The 23391-nt window shown below is 32.8% G+C and overlaps 5 protein-coding genes across 6 annotated transcripts; all 5 read left to right on the forward strand.

Moving 5' to 3' along the window:
• Positions 1 to 564: 564 nt before the first annotated feature.
• LOC146912423 (putative NAC domain-containing protein 94) lies at positions 565 to 4918 on the forward strand. Of its 2 annotated transcripts, none has more exons than XM_085720495.1 (5): positions 565 to 756; positions 1687 to 1933; positions 2483 to 2787; positions 3293 to 3504; positions 3990 to 4918. In XM_085720495.1, exons 2-5 carry the CDS (start codon positions 1750 to 1752, stop codon positions 4408 to 4410), a joined length of 1122 nt encoding a protein of 373 aa, XP_085576621.1. In that variant the 5' UTR covers positions 565 to 756; positions 1687 to 1749; the 3' UTR covers positions 4411 to 4918. The 2 variants fall into 2 exon arrangements, with proteins under 2 accessions (XP_085576621.1, XP_085576622.1); XM_085720496.1 differs by having other exon boundaries at positions 2486 to 2787.
• A 3316-nt stretch (positions 4919 to 8234) lies between these two features.
• LOC146912424 (chlorophyll a-b binding protein 3C, chloroplastic-like) lies at positions 8235 to 9242 on the forward strand. The gene has a single exon (XM_085720498.1). It carries the CDS (start codon positions 8294 to 8296, stop codon positions 9086 to 9088), a length of 795 nt encoding a protein of 264 aa, XP_085576624.1. The 5' UTR covers positions 8235 to 8293; the 3' UTR covers positions 9089 to 9242.
• A 2129-nt stretch (positions 9243 to 11371) lies between these two features.
• On the forward strand, positions 11372 to 12479 carry LOC146912425 (chlorophyll a-b binding protein 40, chloroplastic-like). Its single transcript, XM_085720499.1, has one exon. The coding sequence runs from the start codon at positions 11439 to 11441 to the stop codon at positions 12234 to 12236; it is 798 nt and encodes a 265-aa protein (XP_085576625.1). The 5' UTR covers positions 11372 to 11438; the 3' UTR covers positions 12237 to 12479.
• Positions 12480 to 14274: 1795 nt separating this feature from the next.
• On the forward strand, positions 14275 to 15341 carry LOC146912426 (chlorophyll a-b binding protein 3C, chloroplastic-like). Its single transcript, XM_085720500.1, has one exon. It carries the CDS (start codon positions 14352 to 14354, stop codon positions 15147 to 15149), a length of 798 nt encoding a protein of 265 aa, XP_085576626.1. The 5' UTR covers positions 14275 to 14351; the 3' UTR covers positions 15150 to 15341.
• A 6614-nt stretch (positions 15342 to 21955) lies between these two features.
• LOC146912427 (chlorophyll a-b binding protein 3C, chloroplastic-like) lies at positions 21956 to 23062 on the forward strand. The gene has a single exon (XM_085720501.1). It carries the CDS (start codon positions 22036 to 22038, stop codon positions 22831 to 22833), a length of 798 nt encoding a protein of 265 aa, XP_085576627.1. The 5' UTR covers positions 21956 to 22035; the 3' UTR covers positions 22834 to 23062.
• The last annotated feature ends 329 nt before the right edge of the window (positions 23063 to 23391 follow it).

Consider the following 23391-nt stretch of genomic DNA (forward strand, 5'->3'; position numbering starts at 1 on the left):
TGTCCTTTTAGAGGGTCAAATGATTGTTTACTTAACTATACTGTATTTCTAAGCAGCTTAAGTGGGAATGCCTTCATTATCACAAAGAATAACTTATTGGAAAATATTATTTAATTGTAATATTTAAAAATACCTACAATTTGTTCTTATTTGCCACGAAACATGGGAACATGATAAAAATGACAAAATTGTCACAAAGAGGACCCTCAAAAGAATTAAGGAGAGAATTAATCAGATTGAAAACTACATTAATGTTATAATATAATTTCAGTGGGTCCTTTTATTATTTTACGTACCAAAGAAAATCCAAAACAGGATTAAATATCATAGAAAATTAAATAATAATTATGTAGAAGGTTGCCTTGTCATTTTGTGTTTGTCTTTGATTTGTTGAAGATTAGATGAACTGTTTATGAACATCATCAAAGTGTGAAAATGGAATAATATCACAATATAATAATTAAATAATTAGAAAGCTACTAGTTTTGTAGTCTCTTCTAATCCTAAATTATGTCATTCACAAATAACAATATATATATTGGGTGAGGATGTAAAGAATTATACATCGAAGAGTTTACTTTTGCTTGACTTGAGTAACATCTTGATTAAATAACTTCTTGTCATAAGCTTTCACCACCAAAGTCATCTTAATTTTCATCAAAATTTCACTCTATCTTCATTTGGAGGCAAAAACTTTGGAAATATACAGCTTCTTGGGAGGCATATAGTGGTCTTGAACTAAGCTTTACACACACTGTGAGTTAGCATATCTTGAAACTTCTTTAAGAGCTTTTAACTTCTACTCTCTCTCATTTATTGTATTTAAGAATAGCATATTAAAAATGAGTTTGATTTTCCAAAAAGTGCAAAGTACAACTTTGTTTTGTTTCCTTGAATTTGAATTCACTCATATAACTTTGTTTGAATCAAGATGAGACGACTCTGATTTTAAGCTTGCAAATTAGCTTTAAAAGAAAACTCGAGATGAAAGATGTATAATCTTAATCCAAAGACTCAGAGTAAGGGACATATGTACATGGATTAACTTGGGGCAACTCTCCACACTATATTTTAATATCAGTCATTCAATAATTTAATTTTTCTCTACTTAAAACTAAGTGTTGGCCCCACAACAGTATCAAGAAAAAAATTATTAAATGTTTGTTTTTTTTTTTTGGTTACCATTAAATGTTTGTTTGGTCACATACACATATAAATGTATTTGACAGTGTTACAAATACTTTTAAATTATAAATACGAATAATTATAATTTGTCGATTTTAAACTATCTTCAATATTTTGAATGTATATTATAATTTTGCAGGATCATTATATTTAATTAATAATAATGATGACGTCGTCATATTAATTTTATTGTTTATAATTTAATGCATTTTATATAAGTATTTATAAAATATAAATTTATCCCATTAAAAAAATCTAGAATCCTTCTCTGCTCTAAGTTGTCAACAATGTGAACACATGGAATCTTTAATTTTATGGCAAATCATTGTCTGATTTTAATCCAAAGACTCTGAATCACTAACTTTGTAAGTGTGTGGAATCTTGATTGAGGCAAATTCGTGTTTCCATGCACATGCAAAGAGTATAACCAAATACTCCATATAATAATAATAATAATGTCTCATATTTAATTATCACTAACTAGCCTCAAACTCTTTGCAGATTCCATAGAAATATTGACATCTTGAAATCACTTTCTATCTATTCATTTGGTACTTGAACAACATGGAGGAAAGAACTGAGATGGATATTAACAAGGTTGATGATTTGATGCCTGGCTTTCGTTTTCATCCCACAGATGAAGAGCTTGTTGGTTTTTACCTCAAGAGAAAAATTCAGCAAAAATCTCTTCCTATTGAACTTATTAAGCAAGTGGATATTTACAAACATGATCCATGGGACCTTCCAAGTAAGAATTCTTATAACACAAACTTAATATTTTCTAGCTTTCTCTTGTTTTAACATAAAACCCATTTTCCTTTTTCTAATATTGTTCTAAAAAGTGAACACAAAATTTTAAATATTAAGGTTCTGTTTAATTGAAGAAAATAATCAGTTTACATTTTAAATTTTGATCCCTACAAATTTTTTATTCATTAGCCCATATATATCTTTTATAAAAATATGGTATTTTTAATTAATTTCTTTGCAAGGACCAAAAAAGACTATGTTTAATTTTATAAAAGATGAAGATTAAAATGGATAAGAAAATGATGTTTTGGTATTTTTGAATTTCATTTTTTTTTGTAACCAAAAAAAAAAATTTCATTTTTTTTAATCATAGTATTTTTGAATTTCATAAAAATGTTGAATCAGTTTTTAAAAATTGTACAAGAAAATGACAAGAGAATTATTGAACCTATATTCTATCTTATTTACCAATTAAATTGAAAACATAAAATATGAAACTATTTTATTGACCAAAAAATGTTAACTTCATTTTATTTTTGTAAACAAGAAGAGCTAGCAAGTAGTGGTGAAAAAGAATGGTATTTCTATTGTCCAAGGGACAGAAAATATAGAAACAGTTCAAGACCTAATAGAGTTACAAGAGCTGGATTTTGGAAGGCAACTGGAACTGATAGGCCTATATACTCATCAGATGGAAAATGCATTGGTTTGAAGAAGTCACTTGTCTTCTATAAGGGTAGAGCTGCCAAAGGGATGAAAACTGATTGGATGATGCATGAGTTTAGGTTACCATGCATTTCAGATTCAAACACTCCTCCTAAAAAGTTTTCAGATAAAAGTTTCTCTCCAAATGTAAGTGTTTTAGTATTTTCATACCACCTATCTCATTTTTACTATTTAATATATTTTTACTAGATAATTTTATTGTAGAATATTATAAGTCAAAATTAGTTTTAAGTTACACCATTTAATAAAATTTCTAGATACTTAAATACATGCATTAATCTAAAATGATTCAACATAGTATAAAATTTTAGAGTGCTGTAAATGATAGATGATGGTTTGGAGGTACCAACCTAGTTGAGATGTCTTTTCTGCTGTTTGATGTCCATGCACTCTATTGTTTCCTTTAAAAAAACATAGTATGAAAATAAGAACAATAATTTTTTTTTCTTCCAATTTTTACATTTGGAATAAACAATGAGTAATCACTCATCTATTAAATCAAATGAAAAAAATATTACATTTTACTAAATCAAATGAAAAAAATATTACATTTTAGCTAATGTTATTAAATGAACATTGTTAAGTTTTGTTCTACATTCCAATTTTGATTAGTCCTTTATGAATTTTTCAGGATTCATGGGCAATCTGTAGGATCTTCAAGAAAACCAATTCCCTTTCCATGGTACAAAAAGCATTGTCTCACCCTTGGATCTCCCAGTTACCAGGAAGCATGGTTAATGAATTACTCACACAAACTACAAACATCAACCAATTCTGTTCAGAAAATAATATCTCATGCACAACAACAGAACATGGATCATCAGCAGGAACAAACTTACAAATGTAAGTGTTGGAAGTTTTCAATAATATTTTATCAGTACTACTATAATATCTAATTTACTTATTTATCTTATAAAGAATTAGATGCAAATTAAGTCAAATGAGAAATGAATTGTTGAATAAATTATTTAGTTGCTTGTATGAGAAGAAATATTTTTATTGACACTTAAATAAGAAAATCATCAATATTTTCATAATATGAAAAATCGTAGATAACAATTTTGATGTATATTTAAAAATAAAGTATTAAGTGATTGCAAACTTACTCTAAAACTCTCTTTTTAACATTAGAAGTTTTAATTGAGTGAAACTCATGTGGTCCCACAATTTTGAAAAAGGACCTACAAAAAATTATGGATTCTGCATGAATTTGACCTAATAAGAGAGATAACATCGGAAAAATAGTGTTAGAGTTAGTATTGCCGGTACTACTCACTACAAATTTATATATCAATGTGCCTAATAATTTTATCCATTAAATTTTGTAGCAACAAGCATGAGCTACAACAAGTCTCCAATGCCAACTTCTCAGCTTCAGATTTTCCAAATTACAAACCTATCAACAACATCAACACAATTTCCAAATCCTCACAAATTCCTGTTCCTAATGGAGACATTATTGATAACCTAATGTTCTACACACTTGAAGCCAATGGTTCCACAAAGTGCACAATTGATGATAGTTCAATTCTTTCCAACACAAACTATATTGGTTTTGAAGATGCAAATAATCAATATAATGGCTTTTCAATTAGTTTACCTCAAGATATGCAACCAAACGTTGTGAATATTCAAGATCAAATGCAGCTTAATCAATGGGAAAATCTTGGAAGAACAACTGAATTTCCATTCAATTTGTCTCCAAGTTTTGATGCTTTGAGGACTAGTGTCACATGGGACTTGCACTAGTTAAATGTCCACAACCCATGTCACTAGTAAATGTTACACATAGGATAATATGTTTGGATTTATGTGTCAAATTAATGTACCAAACATATACTTAAACCAAATTGGGGGAAATTTATAGGGGTAGTTAGGTACTGGTTATAGCAAGCTATAGTTATAGTGTGGTTGATTATCATTTTTACCAATTAGTATATTTACCAATAAAATCATTACCATTTTAATTGGTTGTGATTTTACTTGTAAATATACATGTTTTGTTTGTTTATATGTACATTTAAAAACCAGTACTACCCTGCAGGAACATAGAAAAAGAATACAAAATGTATAATAGGCGTGTAGTGTTTATATATGATAAGGTCATGTACAACGAAAAATAGATACAAAAATATTTCCAAGGGCTTAGCAAAAAATTTGTTGTATTTTATTTAGGATTTTTATATATATTATCTTCATGTAACATATCTAGTTGAATAGTATACTATGTTCATATAACAATAATTTTTTATTTTTATTTTATGCTTGTTTTATTATTTATATAGATATCTTATTTCATTTTCCTTGTCACAAATCTTAATGACATATATAGCTACTATATCAAGTATAAACATTTTAGGAGTGTTGGAAAAATACTCATACGAAGTTAAAAAAATGTACAAGAGGAAAGAGTTTGAAAAAGAAAAGCAAATAGTATTATATTCTAAACAATATTGGGAAATTTCTTGTAGTTTTGTTTTTGGAGCATATAGTTGAAAAGGTTGAAAAAGTTAAAACAAAGCACAATAAGATTGCTGTTTAGAGACTGTAGACTTATATCTTGGCTGCTTTTAAGAAGTCGATAACAAGTTAAATAATTAATTACTTTGTATAAAACAAATTAAATAAAAAATAAATTAAAGTTAGCTTTCATGGTTTTGGATAAGCAATACTATTAGCTAGCACATAATTAAATGGAAGAGTGTAAATTTGTTCCGTGTAAGAATGAATTTAAAACTGCAGACAAATGGGACATTTTGTTCATCACTTTCACACACATTAGAGTGTAAAATCATATCATATTTTTAGGCTCTCTAATGAAATTTAGAGACTATAGTCTATAAAATCATTTGCATGTGGCGACGTGAAAATACAATACTTCATGAATTCGAAGAGGCAAAGATGAAAGGATATGATCACGTAGAAATTTTCATTCTCAATGCATGAACGAAACTAAAAATGCATGTCACATATCCAATATATACAATGAACCATGTGTTCATTATGTCTTCATTTGTGCCAAAAATGCACATGAACACGCTAACTCTACTATATATTTTTTTTTTGCTACAATACTCTATCAAATATTACACCCAAAAAAAAGTTAATCATGTGCTCATCTTTATGCTTTTATCAATAAATAGAATAGTTGTATGATTTTAGCAAATTACTTAAAAACTTAAGTTATTTGATTGATAAAGAATGATAACATGATAAAACAAAAAAAAGGTTAAAGGGATGATTCAAATTAGAATAAAAAATTATTACACCAAAAAGTAGTATTTTTTATATAAAAGTATAGAGATTTAGAAAATTTTATTATCTAATAAAGAATGATTAAATTGTGGATAAAATTTATAAATGGTATAGTTCAAAAAGAAAAAGTCACACTAAACTTTTGTCAAAAAAAAAAAGTCACACTAAATCCTAACTAAGGAAGCATCCATACTCCTATAATTTGAAAGATCTGACCAAGGAAGCATCCAACTTGATCAATCTTTTAGAATTATATGTACTAGTCAAATATTGAGAACATGGTTATCATATCGTCGTCGTTCCTGAGTTTCATATGGGTGGACTGGACGATTTCATCTGAGTCGGTCGATGAACAACGATACTCAATATTCTCCACCTTCCTTGCGTCTCTATGGTTGAGTCGACGATGAATTTGGTCCAACTGATCTTTCAAGTTAGACAATCTGACATCAACTCGGGCCCTAAGTAAATTAGGTTTTCCACGTTGTAGTAAACTACAAATAACTTGGTGTTTATATATTATTGATAAGTGTTAATGATTATGTGATGTGGTTTATAGAAAATGAACAAAACATACCATGTAGCTCAAACTTTCATAGATTTCCTTCCTCACATCATACCTGAGATTGGTAGGGATCCGAAGGTGGAGGACCCACGGCAGCACGTACCGGGATACGTGTCCGGATTGTATAAGGTATTTTACCTGAAGATACTTCCCCCAACCGAGGAGAGAGAAACACTTGTGTGGACCAGGACCAAGAATTTTGGTTTGGTCACACACAAAGAGAGAAGAGAGAAGAGAGAGAAGAGAGAAGAGAGAGAAAATGGAGAAGAGAGAGAAGGCAAATTCTTGTGTGTGTGACCAAACCAAAAATTTTGGTCCTGGTCCACACAAGATTTTCTCCCGAGGAAAACCCCATTGGACGAAGAATTAGGAGATAATTATTAAGGAGGGTATGTTAGGAATACTTTGGATTCACTGCATATCATCATTAGTGTCAGGATGGTGGAGGATGGTTTGCAAAATGGTCGGACATATGAAGACCTACATGTTTTACTCAAATATGTGGGAGTTGTTGTTATGTTCTGGTATATGAGCTGAACGCAGTTATAACTACCGCTAGTTTGTGCGAGTGACAGTTAACTACCGCTAACTTGATAAAATGGTATTTAACTTTCGTTGGGGGTGAAAACGTCACTTCGGGGTGCCTAAGGGCATCCCCGGAGTGTCTAAAGAGCAATATCCTTGACTCCACGTAGTTCAAAATGCTTGAATTTGGATTAATATTTAGAGTTCGTATAGTAAGTAGATCAAATTGATTTGGTCTATTTATGCACACTAATTTATTAATATGATGCAGATCAGGTCAACCTATATGACAACTCTATTTAAAACGTCTCTAAAAATTGATAATTTTTATTTATAGAGAATATTTTCATATTTAACTTTTATCTTATACCCTTTCTTCTTTTTCAATTTCATTTTTATTAACTTCTTACATGTTAATTTTATCCCTTTCAATATTTTTGGTAAACGAGCTTATTCAGAAAGTGGTTTTCTACACCTCCGTTCTATTCATTTTATTTTTAATCTTCATCAAGTTCACTTTTGATTTTTGTACATGCATTTTTTTCCTTACCTATATTATATTGTCTTAGACTTAAAGTATACTTTTCACATGACAAGTAGCAAAATCCCATAGATATCCTTTTCCCAAGACAAGTATTATAAGCTTTTTTTGTTGAGAGCAAACATGACAAGTATTATAGAAACTATTGTTCCCACAATCAAAAGTAATGCAGAGATCATGTATGGTTGTAGCTTCCAACTTCATTGTGTGGCTATTTTGCATTGCTTCCAATAATAATAGAATATATATCAATATATGGCATAATGACATACAAAAGGATAAACTTGTTTTTTAACTCTAAAAGGATAAAACTGTCTTGTTCCATTGAGCAAAAAGAAGAAAAAAATGTTGTGCATTAATTTGATGCAACACACACCACAAACTAGCAGTGGGACCAATATAGTATGTATGAATTTGTACATTATTGATTAGCCTATCCAGAAATCATATTTGACAGATTTTTATTGGATGAAAGACGTATTTAATGATGATATTATCATCACATACTTTGGATATTTGATATATTTTATAATGAAAGAAAATAATTTCTAAAAGATATGTGGTTTGAGAAGCAAAGAAATACTACAAACCAATAGAAACTTAGATATAGATTTCATAAGATATAGACCTTTAGTTTTGCTCAATGAAACCCAACTATAAATAGCCATATAACCTAATTAGATAACCATCCTCAACATTGCCAATTGAGCTTCATTTGTTTACTTAGTAAGCAATAAAATACTAAAATGGCTGCCTCAACAATGTCTCTCTCTTCTTCATCATTTGTCGGGAAGGCAATGAAGCTTTCCCCATCCACTCAAATTGGGGTGGGAAGAGTCACAATGAGGAAAACAACCACCAAGAAGTCTGCTCCGTCTGGAAGCCCATGGTACGGTCCAGACCGTGTAAAGTACTTGGGCCCATTCTCTGGTGAAGCCCCATCCTACCTCACCGGTGAATTCCCTGGTGACTACGGTTGGGACACTGCTGGACTCTCTGCTGACCCAGAGACATTTGCCAAAAATCGTGAACTCGAGGTCATCCACAGTAGATGGGCTATGTTGGGTGCCTTGGGATGTGTCTTCCCTGAGCTCTTATCTCGCAATGGTGTCAAATTCGGTGAGGCTGTGTGGTTTAAGGCAGGATCACAAATCTTTAGTGAGGGTGGACTCGACTACTTGGGTAACCCAAGTCTAGTCCATGCACAAAGCATCCTTGCTATTTGGGCTTGCCAAGTTATCTTAATGGGCGCTGTGGAGGGTTACCGTATTGCTGGTGGACCTCTCGGTGAGGTAGTCGATCCACTCTACCCAGGTGGTAGCTTTGACCCCTTGGGCCTTGCCGAAGATCCCGAGGCTTTTGCAGAGTTGAAGGTGAAAGAACTAAAAAATGGTAGGTTGGCTATGTTCTCTATGTTTGGATTTTTCGTTCAAGCCATTGTGACCGGAAAGGGACCCATCGAGAACCTCGCCGACCACCTTGCTGATCCAGTTAACAACAATGCTTGGGCTTACGCCACAAACTTTGCTCCTGGAAAATAAGAAATTACTACACCAAATCAGAAGTGAATGACTTGAATATTAAAGTTTGAATTTGTTTTTATGTTATATTTTGTAATACATGGTGCATTACATCTTATTTTTTTTTCCTAAGTTTGTACAAATTAAGTAATTGAAATGAATGGTTTTACCAAAACAAGGGAGTGATGAATGTGAATGTGATTATGCAAGCTATCAACACTTTGTTAAATATAATGAATTACCAAAGTATTGCCTAACTAATTCTTCCAAAATCTCATGTCACTTGTGATCGCATCTGTCACCTTCATTATGGATTCGAAACTAACAAAATAAAGTAAAATCATATTGTGATTTAATGAATACAGTATAATGATGTTTTAAACCAGTGAAGTTTTATTATTTTAATTTTTCATATTTTATCAATTTATATTTCATCATATTTTACATGAGATCGTTGCTATTCCGAACCTCCCTTCATGGAGAACTTCCATCCGTTATATATTTATAGAAAAGCAAATAAATATGTGTATCTTCTGTTTTTCTGATGCTCATATGATGCCAAAGGTGGTTGTACCTCTAAGCACTAAGCTTATTTCGTAGTTTAATTTCCTTTCCTATCAAATAAACCATCAATGAATAGAGCAACACTTGCTTGAACACAATCACAAATATAAATAATTTGGACACACACATATAAACATACATATCAATTAATAATTCAAAAAATATATTATTTAATTTATTTTTCTTTTATCTTTTTTCATGTATGTGTGTCCAAATCAAAATAATCCAGGGTTAGGACCAAGCAAGTCTATCTGAAATGAATAAGGATCAATTTTCGAACACAAAATGTAATATAATAAAGACAAACAACAATATTTTGATAAAATAATAAAATTAGATGCTGATATTATGCTATTTGAAGGATGAGTTTGAATTTTATCTTAGAAAATGTGACAGGTCCAGTAAAAAAGAATCATGAAAGATGGATATAAATAAATGTTTGAAAAGTCTATTCGAATGTCCACCGGTTCAACCCAAATTACATTCAATCTATTTAACTAAAAAAAATATAAATATTCTTAAAGCAGATTAAAATTAGGTAAAGATGATATTGAGAGAATTCATATAAACACGACTCGCCTATAAAAAAAAATATTGGTTTCGATTTATAGAACCGTCCATTTGAGAGATAGTTCAACTCTTTAAACAAAAAGCTAGATAGCTCACAACCAACTTGGTAATTAGCCTTATAGGACGTCCAAATGTCATATGGTCGTGGAAATATATGTAGTGTACATTGGAGAGCCAAGTACTTCTGTGATAGTGAATTGGCAGCAAATAAACTGATCATATACATGGATTTTCTTATTAATCTCATTATTTTTACTTTACAAAACATATAATAAGATAAGTTTATTTTAATTAATTTATTTATCTCATTATTTTCATTTTTTTACAAGCTACATGTTTCACAATAAAATGAAGCAAAATATCAAGATACCTTCTTCACAAGACAAGTACTAGCAACTAAATATGTGCACATGATAATAAAAAAAACCACAATGATATATATAGCGAAGGAAATTTTCAAGAAAACATCTAGACAGTGTAATTGCTCCACGCCATTCCTTAAATATACCACATTACCTCCCTTGATTTTCGGCCAGCATGAAATTTAATTGGCTTAGACTTTTTCTTGATCAATTCTTGATAAAATCTCTCTAGATAAATAGCAATGCTCAAAAAAAAAAAAGAGGGAAACTACTTGATTAGTTAGCTAAAACAAGAGAGCATGGATTTGATGTGTTTTTTTGTTTTGTTGCATTTGCTTCCAAAAATAAACGGTAGAATATGGTATAATGACATAATATTAGGGTAAATGTGTTTTATCCATTGAGCCAAAAAAGAAATATGCTTTGTCCTTTTGATGCAACACACACCACACATTAACTAGCAATGGGACCAATATGCAATGTGGTCCCTCTTCCACAACACATGATTTTATACCGTTATGTATGAATTTGTACATTATTGACTATCCTATCCAGAAATTAAAATTGGCAAATTCTTATTGGATGGAAGAGGTATTTAATGATATTAATATATACTATTATTGACGATATTTGATATGTTTGGGAAAAGAAGAAAATAATTTCTAAAGTGATATGTGGTTTGAGAAGCAACTGTAATGCTCAAAACCAATAGAAACCAAGATACATAGATTTCATTAGATATAGACTTTTATTTTATCTTGTTGAAACAACATATAAATAAATATCACCATAACCCAACACATTTAATATAGCCATCATCAACATTGCCAATAAAAATATTCATTTGTTTACTTAGTAAACACTAAAATACTACCATGGCTGCTTCAACAATGTCTCTCTCTTCTTCATCATTGGTTGGGCAGGCAATCAAGCTTTCCCCTTCCACCCAAGACTTTGGAGTGGGAAGAATCTCCATGAGGAAAACAGCCACCAAGAAGAACGTCCCTTCTGGAAGCCCATGGTATGGTCCAGACCGTGTCAAGTACTTGGGTCCATTCTCTGGTGAAGCTCCATCTTATCTCACTGGTGAATTTCCCGGTGACTATGGTTGGGACACTGCCGGACTTTCAGCTGATCCAGAGACCTTCTCTAAAAACCGTGAACTCGAGGTCATCCATAGTAGATGGGCTATGTTGGGAGCCTTGGGATGTGTCTTCCCCGAGCTCTTGGCTCGCAATGGTGTCAAATTCGGTGAGGCAGTGTGGTTTAAGGTAGGATCCCAAATCTTTAGTGAGGGTGGGCTTGACTACTTGGGTAACCCAAGTCTAGTCCATGCACAAAGTATCCTTGCTATCTGGGCTTGCCAAGTTATCTTAATGGGAGCTGTCGAAGGTTACCGCATTGCTGGTGGACCTCTCGGTGAGGTGGTCGACCCACTTTACCCAGGTGGTAGCTTTGACCCATTAGGCCTCGCTGACGACCCAGAGGCTTTTGCAGAGTTGAAGGTGAAAGAACTCAAAAATGGTAGATTAGCCATGTTTTCTATGTTTGGATTCTTTGTTCAAGCTATTGTTACCGGGAAAGGACCTATAGAGAATCTTGCTGACCACCTTGCGGACCCAGTTAACAACAATGCATGGGCCTATGCCACAAACTTTGCCCCTGGAAAGTGAGCCAAAACTCCCCATAGCAATGAGAAGTGACTTCTGAAGCAAACAATGAGAATTCACTAACTTGAATATCACATTGTGAATTGCTTATTGTTGTATGTTTTGAGAAATATATGGTGCATTTAGATTTTTTAATGTTTGTACTTTTTAAGAGAGTGAAATGAATGTGATTATGTGAATGATGATAATGCAATTTATCAACACTTTACCAGACCTAATGAAATGCCAAAGTATTGTGTAGTTTTATTGTCTGCATTATTCCTTGTCTGCTTATTGATAAGTTTAAGAAAACAATTGTAATTTTTCAATCAAATAATATGTGTATCAATGTTAATATAAAATAAACAAATGTCTATTTTAGTTTTTGATTTTGTGTGTGTAGAATATAGAGACAGCAAGTGATTTTAAAAATGCTATAACTTTTGCTAAAAAAATTGCTATTGTATATAGAATCTAGATTCCCTAAAAAATGAAACATTTCAAATGGATTGCTTTTACGAAATTTCCACTATCGTTCAAGTGATTAATCTTTATCGAAGGCACATAAGATGAGTTCTCTCTTTCCAATTGTATTTTCTTCATCGAACTCGTGACCACTTGTTTAAAGAGTCCAAATTTCTTACCACTTGAACCAATCCACTACTAGTAATAGTTGTTTCTTATACATATCAACCAATTACTTCATTTTAAAAGAACATGGTTTACAATGTGGGAAGGAATTTCCTAGAGATAACAAATCATGAGTACAAATCTTTCCCAATTCTTCTTGATATTTTTCAAATGCATGTATTGCTCATATAATAATGTTACAAATTTCATAATAGTTACGTATGTAAAGTAGTTTTTCAAAACTTAAAGATATAAAATTTAATTAAGATAAAAAATATGTCGAGAAAAATTAAATAGCAATTAAAAAAATAAAAGAAATCAATTTTAAATAAAAAGTCTCCTACAGTTAAAAGAAAATCTTTAAAACTAGTCTTAGAATTATTTTAGGTCTCAATTGGTGGCCCTGACATCTCTATTAATAAATAATTGCATAATGTGGTCATGATTGGATTCTCTCAAGTGTTAATCTCACATATGGGAGTAAAGTGTGATCTCACATATTTATTACATCTTAATTTTTCATTTGTTTCTTTCTAGTAAGAGATCATACTTGACATATTATGTGAAAATCACATATACGAGAGGATCCATTTTCAATGTGGCATAGCAGCTCAAAATGTCTGGAATTAGTTATGTCTACCACTCATGATACACATTCAGTTATAGTTGAGTCGGTGTTTAGAACTGGGCCGGATTGGTCAGCTCAATTGGTTGAACCAAAAACTAGATTGAATCGTGCTTCGATTGCAGTTGGCTTAACCAGTTTAACCGATCGGTTGAACCAATTTAACCATGACTTAAGAGAATCACGGGGTTGACTTTCGTTCCGGTTTTTAAATTATTGAGTTGAATTTTGGCTACTGTTAACTAATAATTCCATTTATTTATTTTCTTATACAGTTATAAATGAAAAAAATAAAATAAGGCCGTGGTATTATATAAAATTTTAATCAAGTTTTCACAAGACAATTTAACAAAGCAAAATTCTTACATATATATGTATATCCTTATCAGTACAAAGTACTATAGCCATTTGTACGTACGGACATGTGTATAATCCAACTTCCCTGTGTGTTTATTTTGCAGTGATTACATATATATACATAATGAGAATAAATTTGTTTTGTTCATTTGATGCAAACAGAAGAAACTAGCAATGGGACCAGTGCAATGTGGTCCCTCTTCTATAAATCTATTGATTATTATCCCATCAAGAAATCATAAATGACAATTTCTTATTGGATGGAACAAGTTTTTCATGATATTTGATGTGTTTTTGAAAAATAATTCTGAAGAGATATATTTGTGGTTTGAGATGTAAGAGTAATGCTCCAAACCAATAGAAATCAAGATATAGATTTCATAAGATAAGGACCTCTAGTTTTTCTTGTTGAATTAACATATAAATAGTACCAATAGACCATAACCAAGCATCATCAATAACCATCCTCTTCATTTTCAATAGAGCTATTTATTTTCTTTTAACTAAGTTGCAAATAAAATACTACAATGGCTACATCAACAATGTCTCTCTCTTCTTCAACAATGGTTGGGAAGGCAATCAAGCTTTCCCCCTCTACTCCAGACCTTGGAATGGGAAGAGTCACCATGAGGAAAACAACCACCAAGAAGAACGTTCCTTCTGGAAGCCCATGGTACGGTCCAGACCGTGTCAAGTACTTGGGCCCATTCTCTGGTGAAGCTCCATCTTACCTCACTGGTGAATTTCCTGGTGACTATGGCTGGGACACTGCTGGGCTTTCTGCTGACCCCGAGACATTTGCCAAAAACCGTGAACTTGAGGTCATCCATAGCAGATGGGCTATGTTGGGTGCATTGGGATGCGTCTTCCCTGAGCTCTTGTCTCGCAATGGTGTCAAATTCGGCGAGGCTGTGTGGTTCAAGGCAGGATCCCAAATTTTTAGTGAAGGTGGGCTTGACTACTTGGGTAACCCAAGCCTAGTTCATGCACAAAGCATCCTCGCTATATGGGCTTGCCAAGTTATCTTAATGGGAGCTGTTGAGGGTTACCGTATTGCTGGTGGACCTCTTGGTGAGGTAGTCGACCCACTCTACCCGGGTGGAAGCTTTGACCCATTGGGCCTCGCTGATGATCCCGAGGCTTTTGCTGAGTTGAAGGTGAAAGAACTCAAGAATGGTAGGTTAGCTATGTTCTCTATGTTTGGATTTTTCGTTCAGGCCATTGTAACCGGAAAGGGACCTCTAGAGAACCTTGCTGACCATATTGCTGACCCCGTCAACAACAACGCATGGGCCTTTGCCACAAACTTTGTCCCCGGAAAGTGAACAAAAACTATGTTAAGTGTCTAGGTCGAAGGAGAGTGTGAATTTCGCATTGTTAATTTTGTGAAATATTCAGTGCATTTTGATCTTTCTTCAAGTTTGTGCCGATTTAGCGACTGATATACATATTCTAATGTGCCAATGCAATGAATTTTAATGATGATCATGCAAGAAATGTAAATTATTCTTCAAAAATATTTACTAGCATATCACCATTAATACATCTCTTTCTCAATCACTTTTTCTAAATACTTTCTTTATTTACTGTTGTCCTCTGCAGGAAATTAAGAGTATAAGAAACTGTCTTAATTAAGGATTTCTTTTATCTTCCAATAAACACTGCATAATAATGCATTCACTTTGAATCTTATATGATAAATATACATAATTTAAGTGAGGTTGGTGGTGAATAAGATCACGTTTTTCACTTCTTTTACTCCACAATATGAAAATTTTCTGACGTTAGCTATGATATTTCAGAAGTTTTGGTGGAGCATTACTTTAGTATCACTTATTTTCTCATTTTTGTTTGTGTCTGTTTGATAGTTTCCATTGTAAAGATTTGACTATGAAGAACAAGATGAATTATTGTTTTTTGAGAGTAGCATATGAACAAAGAAACATATACTTTGAAAAGTTAAATAGAAGAAAGATATTAATATTAGTAAACAAAATACACCTCAAAAAAAAAAAATTCATCCGTTACTCAAAATAATTTAAAATAATCAATAATCATCGATAAAAAAACTCATTTTAATGGAAAAATTACTCATCTGGAATAAACAAGCATGTTGATACACATTTAAGAAAAACAGAGGAAATAACAACAGAAGATAAAATTTCTATTTTTCTATTTTTCTAGCATAGGAAAATAGAGCAGGGGTCATGCAATTTTCATTCTTACTTTTGAGTTTTAATGAAATAATTGAACCTTTGAAGTGTAAAGACTTGTTGGTTTATATATTTGGAAAATCTCAAGATTGTAACATGAATGAAGAAACAAGGAAGCTTTAATAAAAATGTAGAATTAGCTAACTAATCAATGCATCCGTTTTCTTCGCGCCAAGGGTGCTTGGAAAAAAAAAAACCATTCATTGCAAGTTTCTAAGAACACGAATTCTATGACCTAAGATAGGGATGTTTCCGTCTAGCTTATATTTCCTTGATACCATATCAATCTGAAGCTTGGAGACACTTTCTATTACAAGACGAGTAAAACCATGTCTGCAAATCATGTGCATTCCTGTGTATATTCCCCACATTTCGACATGGATGGCATCACAAGCGTCAATCCTTTGAATAGACGCCTTCAATTAATGACCCTCTGAATCCTAAAACAAGCCACCACAACATAAAATATTCATTGCATCCTTGTAAGCTCCATTGAAAGAGCACACTCACAAGATAAATTTTCTTAGCCATATCCCGACATCTCTTAATTACTTTCTCTGAACTCAAATATAAACAAAATATATAATTTCATACTTATAAACGATGATAGTCAAGTGAATTTATTTTTGGAAAATGCTAGAGTTCCCGAAAACAAATCTCACGAGATTATCCCGATAGTGCAAAATAGCCATGTGGGTACCACCTCCTTTTTTCAATAACCCATGTATTCCAATAATAAAAACAAATCCAACGGCTGACAAATATTCGGGAACCTGTCGGGATGATTTGTATCTTCAACCTTATCCATTCTTCTTCTTCCCACTACTCATCAACTGAAGTATTCACTACAAACTCACTACAAAGCTCTCGTTTTTTCTCATATGGGTAATCTTATCAACCATCACCTATCTAACGTGTTCCTGTTCAAAAAAAACCTATCTAACGTGTTAAATTAACCATGGGCAGCGTGTAAAGTATTCATTACAAAGCATTCATCAACTGAAGATTACCCATATTGTGAGCCAAATAACCATGGGCAGTGTGTTGTATCTAGCGTGTTGAATATATAGTAAAAAGGCAATCGTGAAAATTCGTGAAAAAACCTCTCGCGAGGTATAGCATCACTCATAAACAGTACACATCATTCGCGATGCCGTCGGGATAAAATATTTCGGGACATCTAGCATTATTGATATTTAGAATAGTAACATTAAATGTGCTTACATTAGTTAAAACCTGTTTATATTTGAGTCCAACAATTTTATACATTGTTTTGCTTATATTTGAGTCTGAAGTAGTAATGAGTAATGTGGATAATTTGCATGATTTGACACGGCATCTGAAACATTTATTTATTTATTTTGCACAGTTACAAATGAAAAATAAAAGAAATGAGTGGCATTATATATATAAGACTTAAATTAAGTTTTCACAAGACAATTTAAATATAACAAAGCAAAATTTTTATTGATATATTTATTTATCACGTTTAAAAAACTATCGCTAACAATGCATAGACAATTGGTTATAGCTTCTAACTTCCTTCTGTGTATATTTTGCAAGTGATTCCAATTATATAATTACTGTTTTGTTCCTTTGATGCAAACAGAAGAAACTAGCAATGGGACCAGTGCACTGTGGTCCCTCTTCTGTAAATCAATTGATTATTATCCCATCAGGAAATCATTAATGACAATTTCTTATTGGATGGAACAAGTTTTCATGTGTTTTATCTTGGTTTTCGGGTGTCAAACATTGATTACGTTTGAACCTTTTTAACCGGTGATATCTTATTTTTTCTTGGGAAGGGAAAAAGTAAGTAAAACCCTTGAGAATCGAGGTCCGGGAGTTGTTTTCGCTACGGGAAGGTGTTAGGCACCCATAACGACTATAGTAACCTATAGGAACCGTCTTTATTTTCTACGCGTGCGCTTTATTTTTAAATGCTATTTGAAAAGTGATATTTACACCTAAGAGTATTCTAAGTGAAGAATTGGGGGGAGAATAATGTGTTTGAATTTTTATTTTATTTGAATTGAAGGAATTTTGATTCCTTGCCTACGTACCCTTTTAAGGGATCAAATCCACCGTAGTTCTCTTCCAAAAAATGTTTTTGTTTTTATTGGTTGATTTTAAGTTTGAAAATTGGAATTTTGAAGAATGAGAGAGAGAGGCCTTAAAGGCATGAGAGTTTAAGAAAAGGTGAGGTTTGATTAGTTATTTCGTAAAGGAAAGTCAAAGTATGATTAAGATTCATTGAAATTTGATTAAGAAAATAAAAGGAAAATACAATGGGATTTTGATCCCAAGGTTTATTATGAAAAATGATTTGAGTGAAGTTGGTTCATATTTTTTGGAAAATTGATTTTTTCTAAGTTGTAAATCCTAAGCATTCATCTAAACATTCAATCCTAAACATACATCTAAACATGTATATCCTAGCCATACATCTAAAGTGAGGTGTGTGCATGTGTCGGTGCTTGTGTCGGTGTACATTATTAGAGTCCATTGTCTTTTACATCATTGGCCTAGATACATTCTATGGTCTTGCAAGAATTTAAAAGCATAGGAAAAATATTACAAAATTCCTAGGTTTTACATTCTAATTTTTGGTGAAACTTAAAGTGCAAGAAATAAGATGAAGGAGTAGATGAAGTATGGAATGCTTATGGATGAATGAAACATGAAATGAGGTAGTTAGTGGCATAAGGAATAATAGGAATTGAAAATTATAAGCAAAAGAAATGCTAAAACTTGGCAAAAGTTAATGAAATTCCTAAGCTAAAAGTGGCAAAATACACTTGAAATTTACCATGACATCCAAACAAATATATGACCTATAATCCTCATATCATGACAATTTTCTAAAGGGGTTTACTTACAATGAATGACATGGGAATTATAAGAACATATTCAAGTCAAGATCCATGATATATTTAAGCATATTTGCATCATTTATTCACAAACATAACTTGCAAACCAAGCAATTAAACCAAATTCACACACATGCAGCAAAAGCATATGCAAACAGTGGTTAAAACTTCACAAAATCACATGGTATAGGTCACAAATTTTCATCAAAAAAATTGGAACTAAAATCAAGCAATTTTCACAAGTTTTTAACCCAAAAAAGTATCACAAAATAGCAAGAAAATCAACTCATTATTTTTTTATCATTTTCAATATGCAAAAATCATCACAAAAACACTACCAAATTATCAAGAAATGTATGTGACAATTTTTAGAATTTTTAAAGGATTTTTGGACTTAAAAATGTACAAGAAAATCACAAATTTGAACAAAAAACTAGTAAACAAATAAAAAAAATGCTACACATATTTTTATCAAGGTTTAACACGTAAAAGTATCACCAAATGGTCAAGAAAAAAACATCAAAAGCATATGAAAAATTTCATGGAATTTTTATGAGAATTTTAGGCAAGGCAGGGGCTCAAACAGCAAACAAGCAAGTGTATATAGCAAAAAACAACAAAAAAAAACGAAAAAAAGAAAGGAGGCCTAGGCCCAACCCAAACCTGCATGGATCTTGGATTCTCAGGGGATTCAGGGGTCGTTGGATTGATCCAGATGGATCAACCCTAGATCCAACGGCCAGGCAACGAAGGAAAGCGAACCAAATGAACCAGGCCGGTCCAAGGGCTTATATAAATGCCTAGTGACCGGTCTAATCCATTTCTCACTTCCCATTCTCTCTCTTCACTCGTTCTTCTCTCTTCTCTCTCTAAACCCTAACTTCGCCTGAAACTGGAGAGGACGGCGGAGGACGGCAGTGGAAGATGAAGATTCATCGGAATCTTCATCTTCTCCGACGAACTGATGCTAACTTTTTAAATTTAAACACCCAGAAACGTTCGTCTTCCTCTCTAGTTTACAGATCCAAGGTTATTTTTAAGAAAACATGGCTGAAACAACGTAGATCGGAACTTGAACTTTCGGTTTCTAGGGTTTCAAACTTTTTTCTAATCTTCTTGAAACTACACCCTAATCTAACCTAATTTCTATGCTGATTATGGATTTAAACTCTGATTTGGAAAATAAACGGTGAATCCTTGAGGATTTACATTTTGAGGGTTTCGTATCGAACTTTTTCAATTCTTTTCAAACTTTCTCGAACGAACAAGTTTCGAACTTGTTAATCCACGTTGTTTCACCGTTTATTTTGGCCTATGAACCTTCGATGAAGATTTAAAGTAACAACGAGAAGGTTTTTACGTGTTACCTGAATTTGTTTGGAGATTCGAACGAACAGATCCTGCGAAAGCTTCTGGTAAGTATTCGAAACCTTTGAAACCGAAAATAAATCGGTTAATCTTCTTCTCCTTCTTCGCCGGTTCAATTCCTCTTTAATTTCTCTTCTTCTCTTCCTCAAACCTTCTTCTTCTGATCGTCTTTTGACTTGAATTGCAAGAAGAAAGAAAGCAGTTCGATGATGATGATTTTCGTAGAAAATCACTGAGAACAAACCTAATTCAAAAGGATTTTGTTGAATTGGATGCTTCAGCTTTGATTTTCTAGAAATTCGTATTGATTTTGTATGCTTGGTGATGAATTTGGTGGAAAATTGGTGATAATTTGAGAGTTTGTTGCGGTGGTTTATGATTCTGTTGTGGTGGTTGTATTCTGTTACGGTGGTGGTGGTATTCTGTTACGGTGGCTAGGGTTTGGAGAGGAGAGAGAGAAATGAAAACGTGTTTATTTGAGTTGGCAACTTGTGACTGGGATCCTCCTTGTGCAATTGGTGATGTGGCCCTTATATAGGCTGCCATGTGTTCTAATACCCCAATAGAATGTTGACATGTGGACTTTGGACTGGGTTGGCTCGGCCTTGCTGAGTTTGGTGGTTTAGGACCATTTTGCAATTTTAGAACTTAAAGGACTGACCTGAAAAAAAAATGATTGAGGACCACTCTGCAATTTTTAAGACTTTTGGGACTGAAATGTAATTGACAAGAAAAGGACTTTAAAACTGAAGTTTGACTTAAAGGACTTAAAATTCAAACTAAAAACCCTAAAAAGAAATAAAATGAAACAGAGGGACAAAAAATGTAATTTTAGAAACTTTAGGACTAAAATGAAATTAAACTAAAATTGAATTTAAAATTGGTAAATGGAAAATAACGTAAAGTGGAACCAATAAAAAACACAAAATGGACTAAAACGAACCAATTACTTAAATGAGGCACTTTAAAGTAACCTCTCTCTGCCAAAATTTTGGGTGAAATGACCAAAATGCCCCTGGGGCTAAACTGACTTAAAACGACTCAGATGCAATTTAAAAATGGATTTTTAACAAGGGAATTGAAGCAAGAGTTTATTTAAACCAAATGAAAAGACTCAGAGACAATTTTTAGAATTTAAACAGAGTTTTAACACATGAAAAGACTAAAATGCCCCTAGGGGCTGAACTGACTCAAAATGACTTCAAATGCAATTTTTGAAATGGATTTTGACGTAGAATTGAAATAAAGGCTTATTCAAACCAATTGAAGAGACTCAAACAATTTTTTAAAGATTGAAAGAAATTTTAACATAGGAAATGACTAAAATACCCTTTTTCATGAATTTTGCAAGTAATATTGAGATGAAATGCAGAGAAAGATGTAATTGATCAGGGACAGTTCAAATGACTTAAAATGTACGAAAAGAAGAATGGAGCTAGTATTTTTAGGTCCAAAATTAGGGTATAACATCATGATATTCATATTGGCATATTGTGGATATTTGATATGTTTTTGAAAGAAAAAAAAAATTAATAATTCTAAAATGATATATATGTGGTTTGAGAAGTAAGTGTAATGCTCCAAACCAATAGAAAATCAAGATATAGATTTCGTAGGATAAGGACCTCTAGTTTTCCATGTTAACTTAACATATAAATAGTATCCATAGGCCATAATCAAGCATCATCAATAACCATCTTCTTCATTTTCAATAGAACTATTCATTTGCTTTTAACAGTTGCAAATAAAATACTAGAATGGCTACATCAACAATGGCTCTCTCTTCTTCAACAATGGTTGGGAAGGCAATCAAGCTTTCCCCCTCTACTCCAGACCTTGGCATGGGAAGAATCACCATGAGGAAAACAACCACCAAGAAGAACGTTCCTTCTGGAAGTCCATGGTACGGTCCAGACCGTGTCAAGTACTTGGGTCCATTCTCTGGTGAAGCTCCATCTTACCTCACTGGTGAATTTCCCGGTGATTATGGTTGGGACACTGCCGGGCTTTCTGCTGACCCAGAGACATTTTCCAAAAACCGTGAACTCGAGGTCATCCACAGCAGATGGGCTATGTTGGGTGCCTTGGGATGTGTCTTCCCTGAGCTCTTGGCTCGCAATGGTGTGAAATTTGGCGAAGCTGTGTGGTTCAAGGCAGGATCCCAAATCTTTAGTGACGGAGGACTTGACTACTTGGGTAACCCTAGCCTAGTCCATGCACAAAGCATCCTTGCTATTTGGGCTGTCCAAGTTATCTTAATGGGAGCTGTGGAGGGTTACCGTATTGCTGGTGGACCTCTTGGTGAGGTAGTCGACCCACTCTACCCAGGTGGAAGCTTTGACCCATTGGGCCTCGCTGATGATCCAGAGGCTTTTGCAGAATTAAAGGTGAAAGAACTCAAGAATGGCAGGTTAGCCATGTTCTCGATGTTTGGATTTTTCGTTCAGGCCATTGTAACCGGAAAGGGACCTCTGGAGAACCTTGCTGACCATATTGCTGACCCCGTCAACAACAACGCGTGGGCTTTTGCCACAAACTTTGTCCCCGGAAAGTAAACAAAATCTTAAAAAAAAAAAATATAAAAAAAAAAAAAAAAACCATGTTAAGTGAATAGGTCACACGAGAGTGTGAATTTCGTGTTTTAAGTGAAATATTCGCTGCATTTAGATTTTTCTTCAAGTTTGTGACAATTATAACGTGCCAATCCAATGAATGTTGATGATGTTATGACGATCATGAAAGAAATGAAATGACATGCATGTGTATTGTTCACAACTTATATAATTATCGTTGTGTTTCTTTGTATAATATTTACTATTTAGTAGATTAATTTCATCCAACACAATTTTTCAAGAAATCATTAAGCTTCTTAGAGAGACGTGACTAGATGTACCAAAAAAAAAAAAAAAGAGAGACGTGACTAGAAGCATTAAAAAGCACATTTATATGATAAAAATGAATCAAGTTAGGCTTATACCAAAATAAGCATGTCACAAAGGAATAGTTCATGGAAAGGTTATAAAAGTAAAAGCTCAATGACCTACATGATGTTACCATGGAAATAGGGTTGGTTTTTAGTCACAATAACATGCTTTATTCAATAGTAACCGTTA

Source organism: Medicago sativa, chromosome 6, assembly GCF_051527215.1.
Source record: "Medicago sativa cultivar Bolivia chromosome 6, Bolivia_mono, whole genome shotgun sequence".
Lineage (NCBI taxonomy): Eukaryota > Viridiplantae > Streptophyta > Magnoliopsida > Fabales > Fabaceae > Medicago > Medicago sativa.

Coding starts and splice junctions, on each gene's coding strand:
- LOC146912423 (XM_085720495.1), top strand. CDS start 1,750: ATGGAGGAAAGAACTGAGATGGATATTAACAAGGTTGATGATTTGATG. Junction 1,934..2,482: donor TGATCCATGGGACCTTCCAA/GTAAGAATTCTT, acceptor TTTGTAAACAAG/AAGAGCTAGCAAGTAGTGGT. Junction 2,788..3,292: donor ATAAAAGTTTCTCTCCAAAT/GTAAGTGTTTTA, acceptor TGAATTTTTCAG/GATTCATGGGCAATCTGTAG.
- LOC146912424 (XM_085720498.1), top strand. CDS start 8,294: ATGGCTGCCTCAACAATGTCTCTCTCTTCTTCATCATTTGTCGGGAAG.
- LOC146912425 (XM_085720499.1), top strand. CDS start 11,439: ATGGCTGCTTCAACAATGTCTCTCTCTTCTTCATCATTGGTTGGGCAG.
- LOC146912426 (XM_085720500.1), top strand. CDS start 14,352: ATGGCTACATCAACAATGTCTCTCTCTTCTTCAACAATGGTTGGGAAG.
- LOC146912427 (XM_085720501.1), top strand. CDS start 22,036: ATGGCTACATCAACAATGGCTCTCTCTTCTTCAACAATGGTTGGGAAG.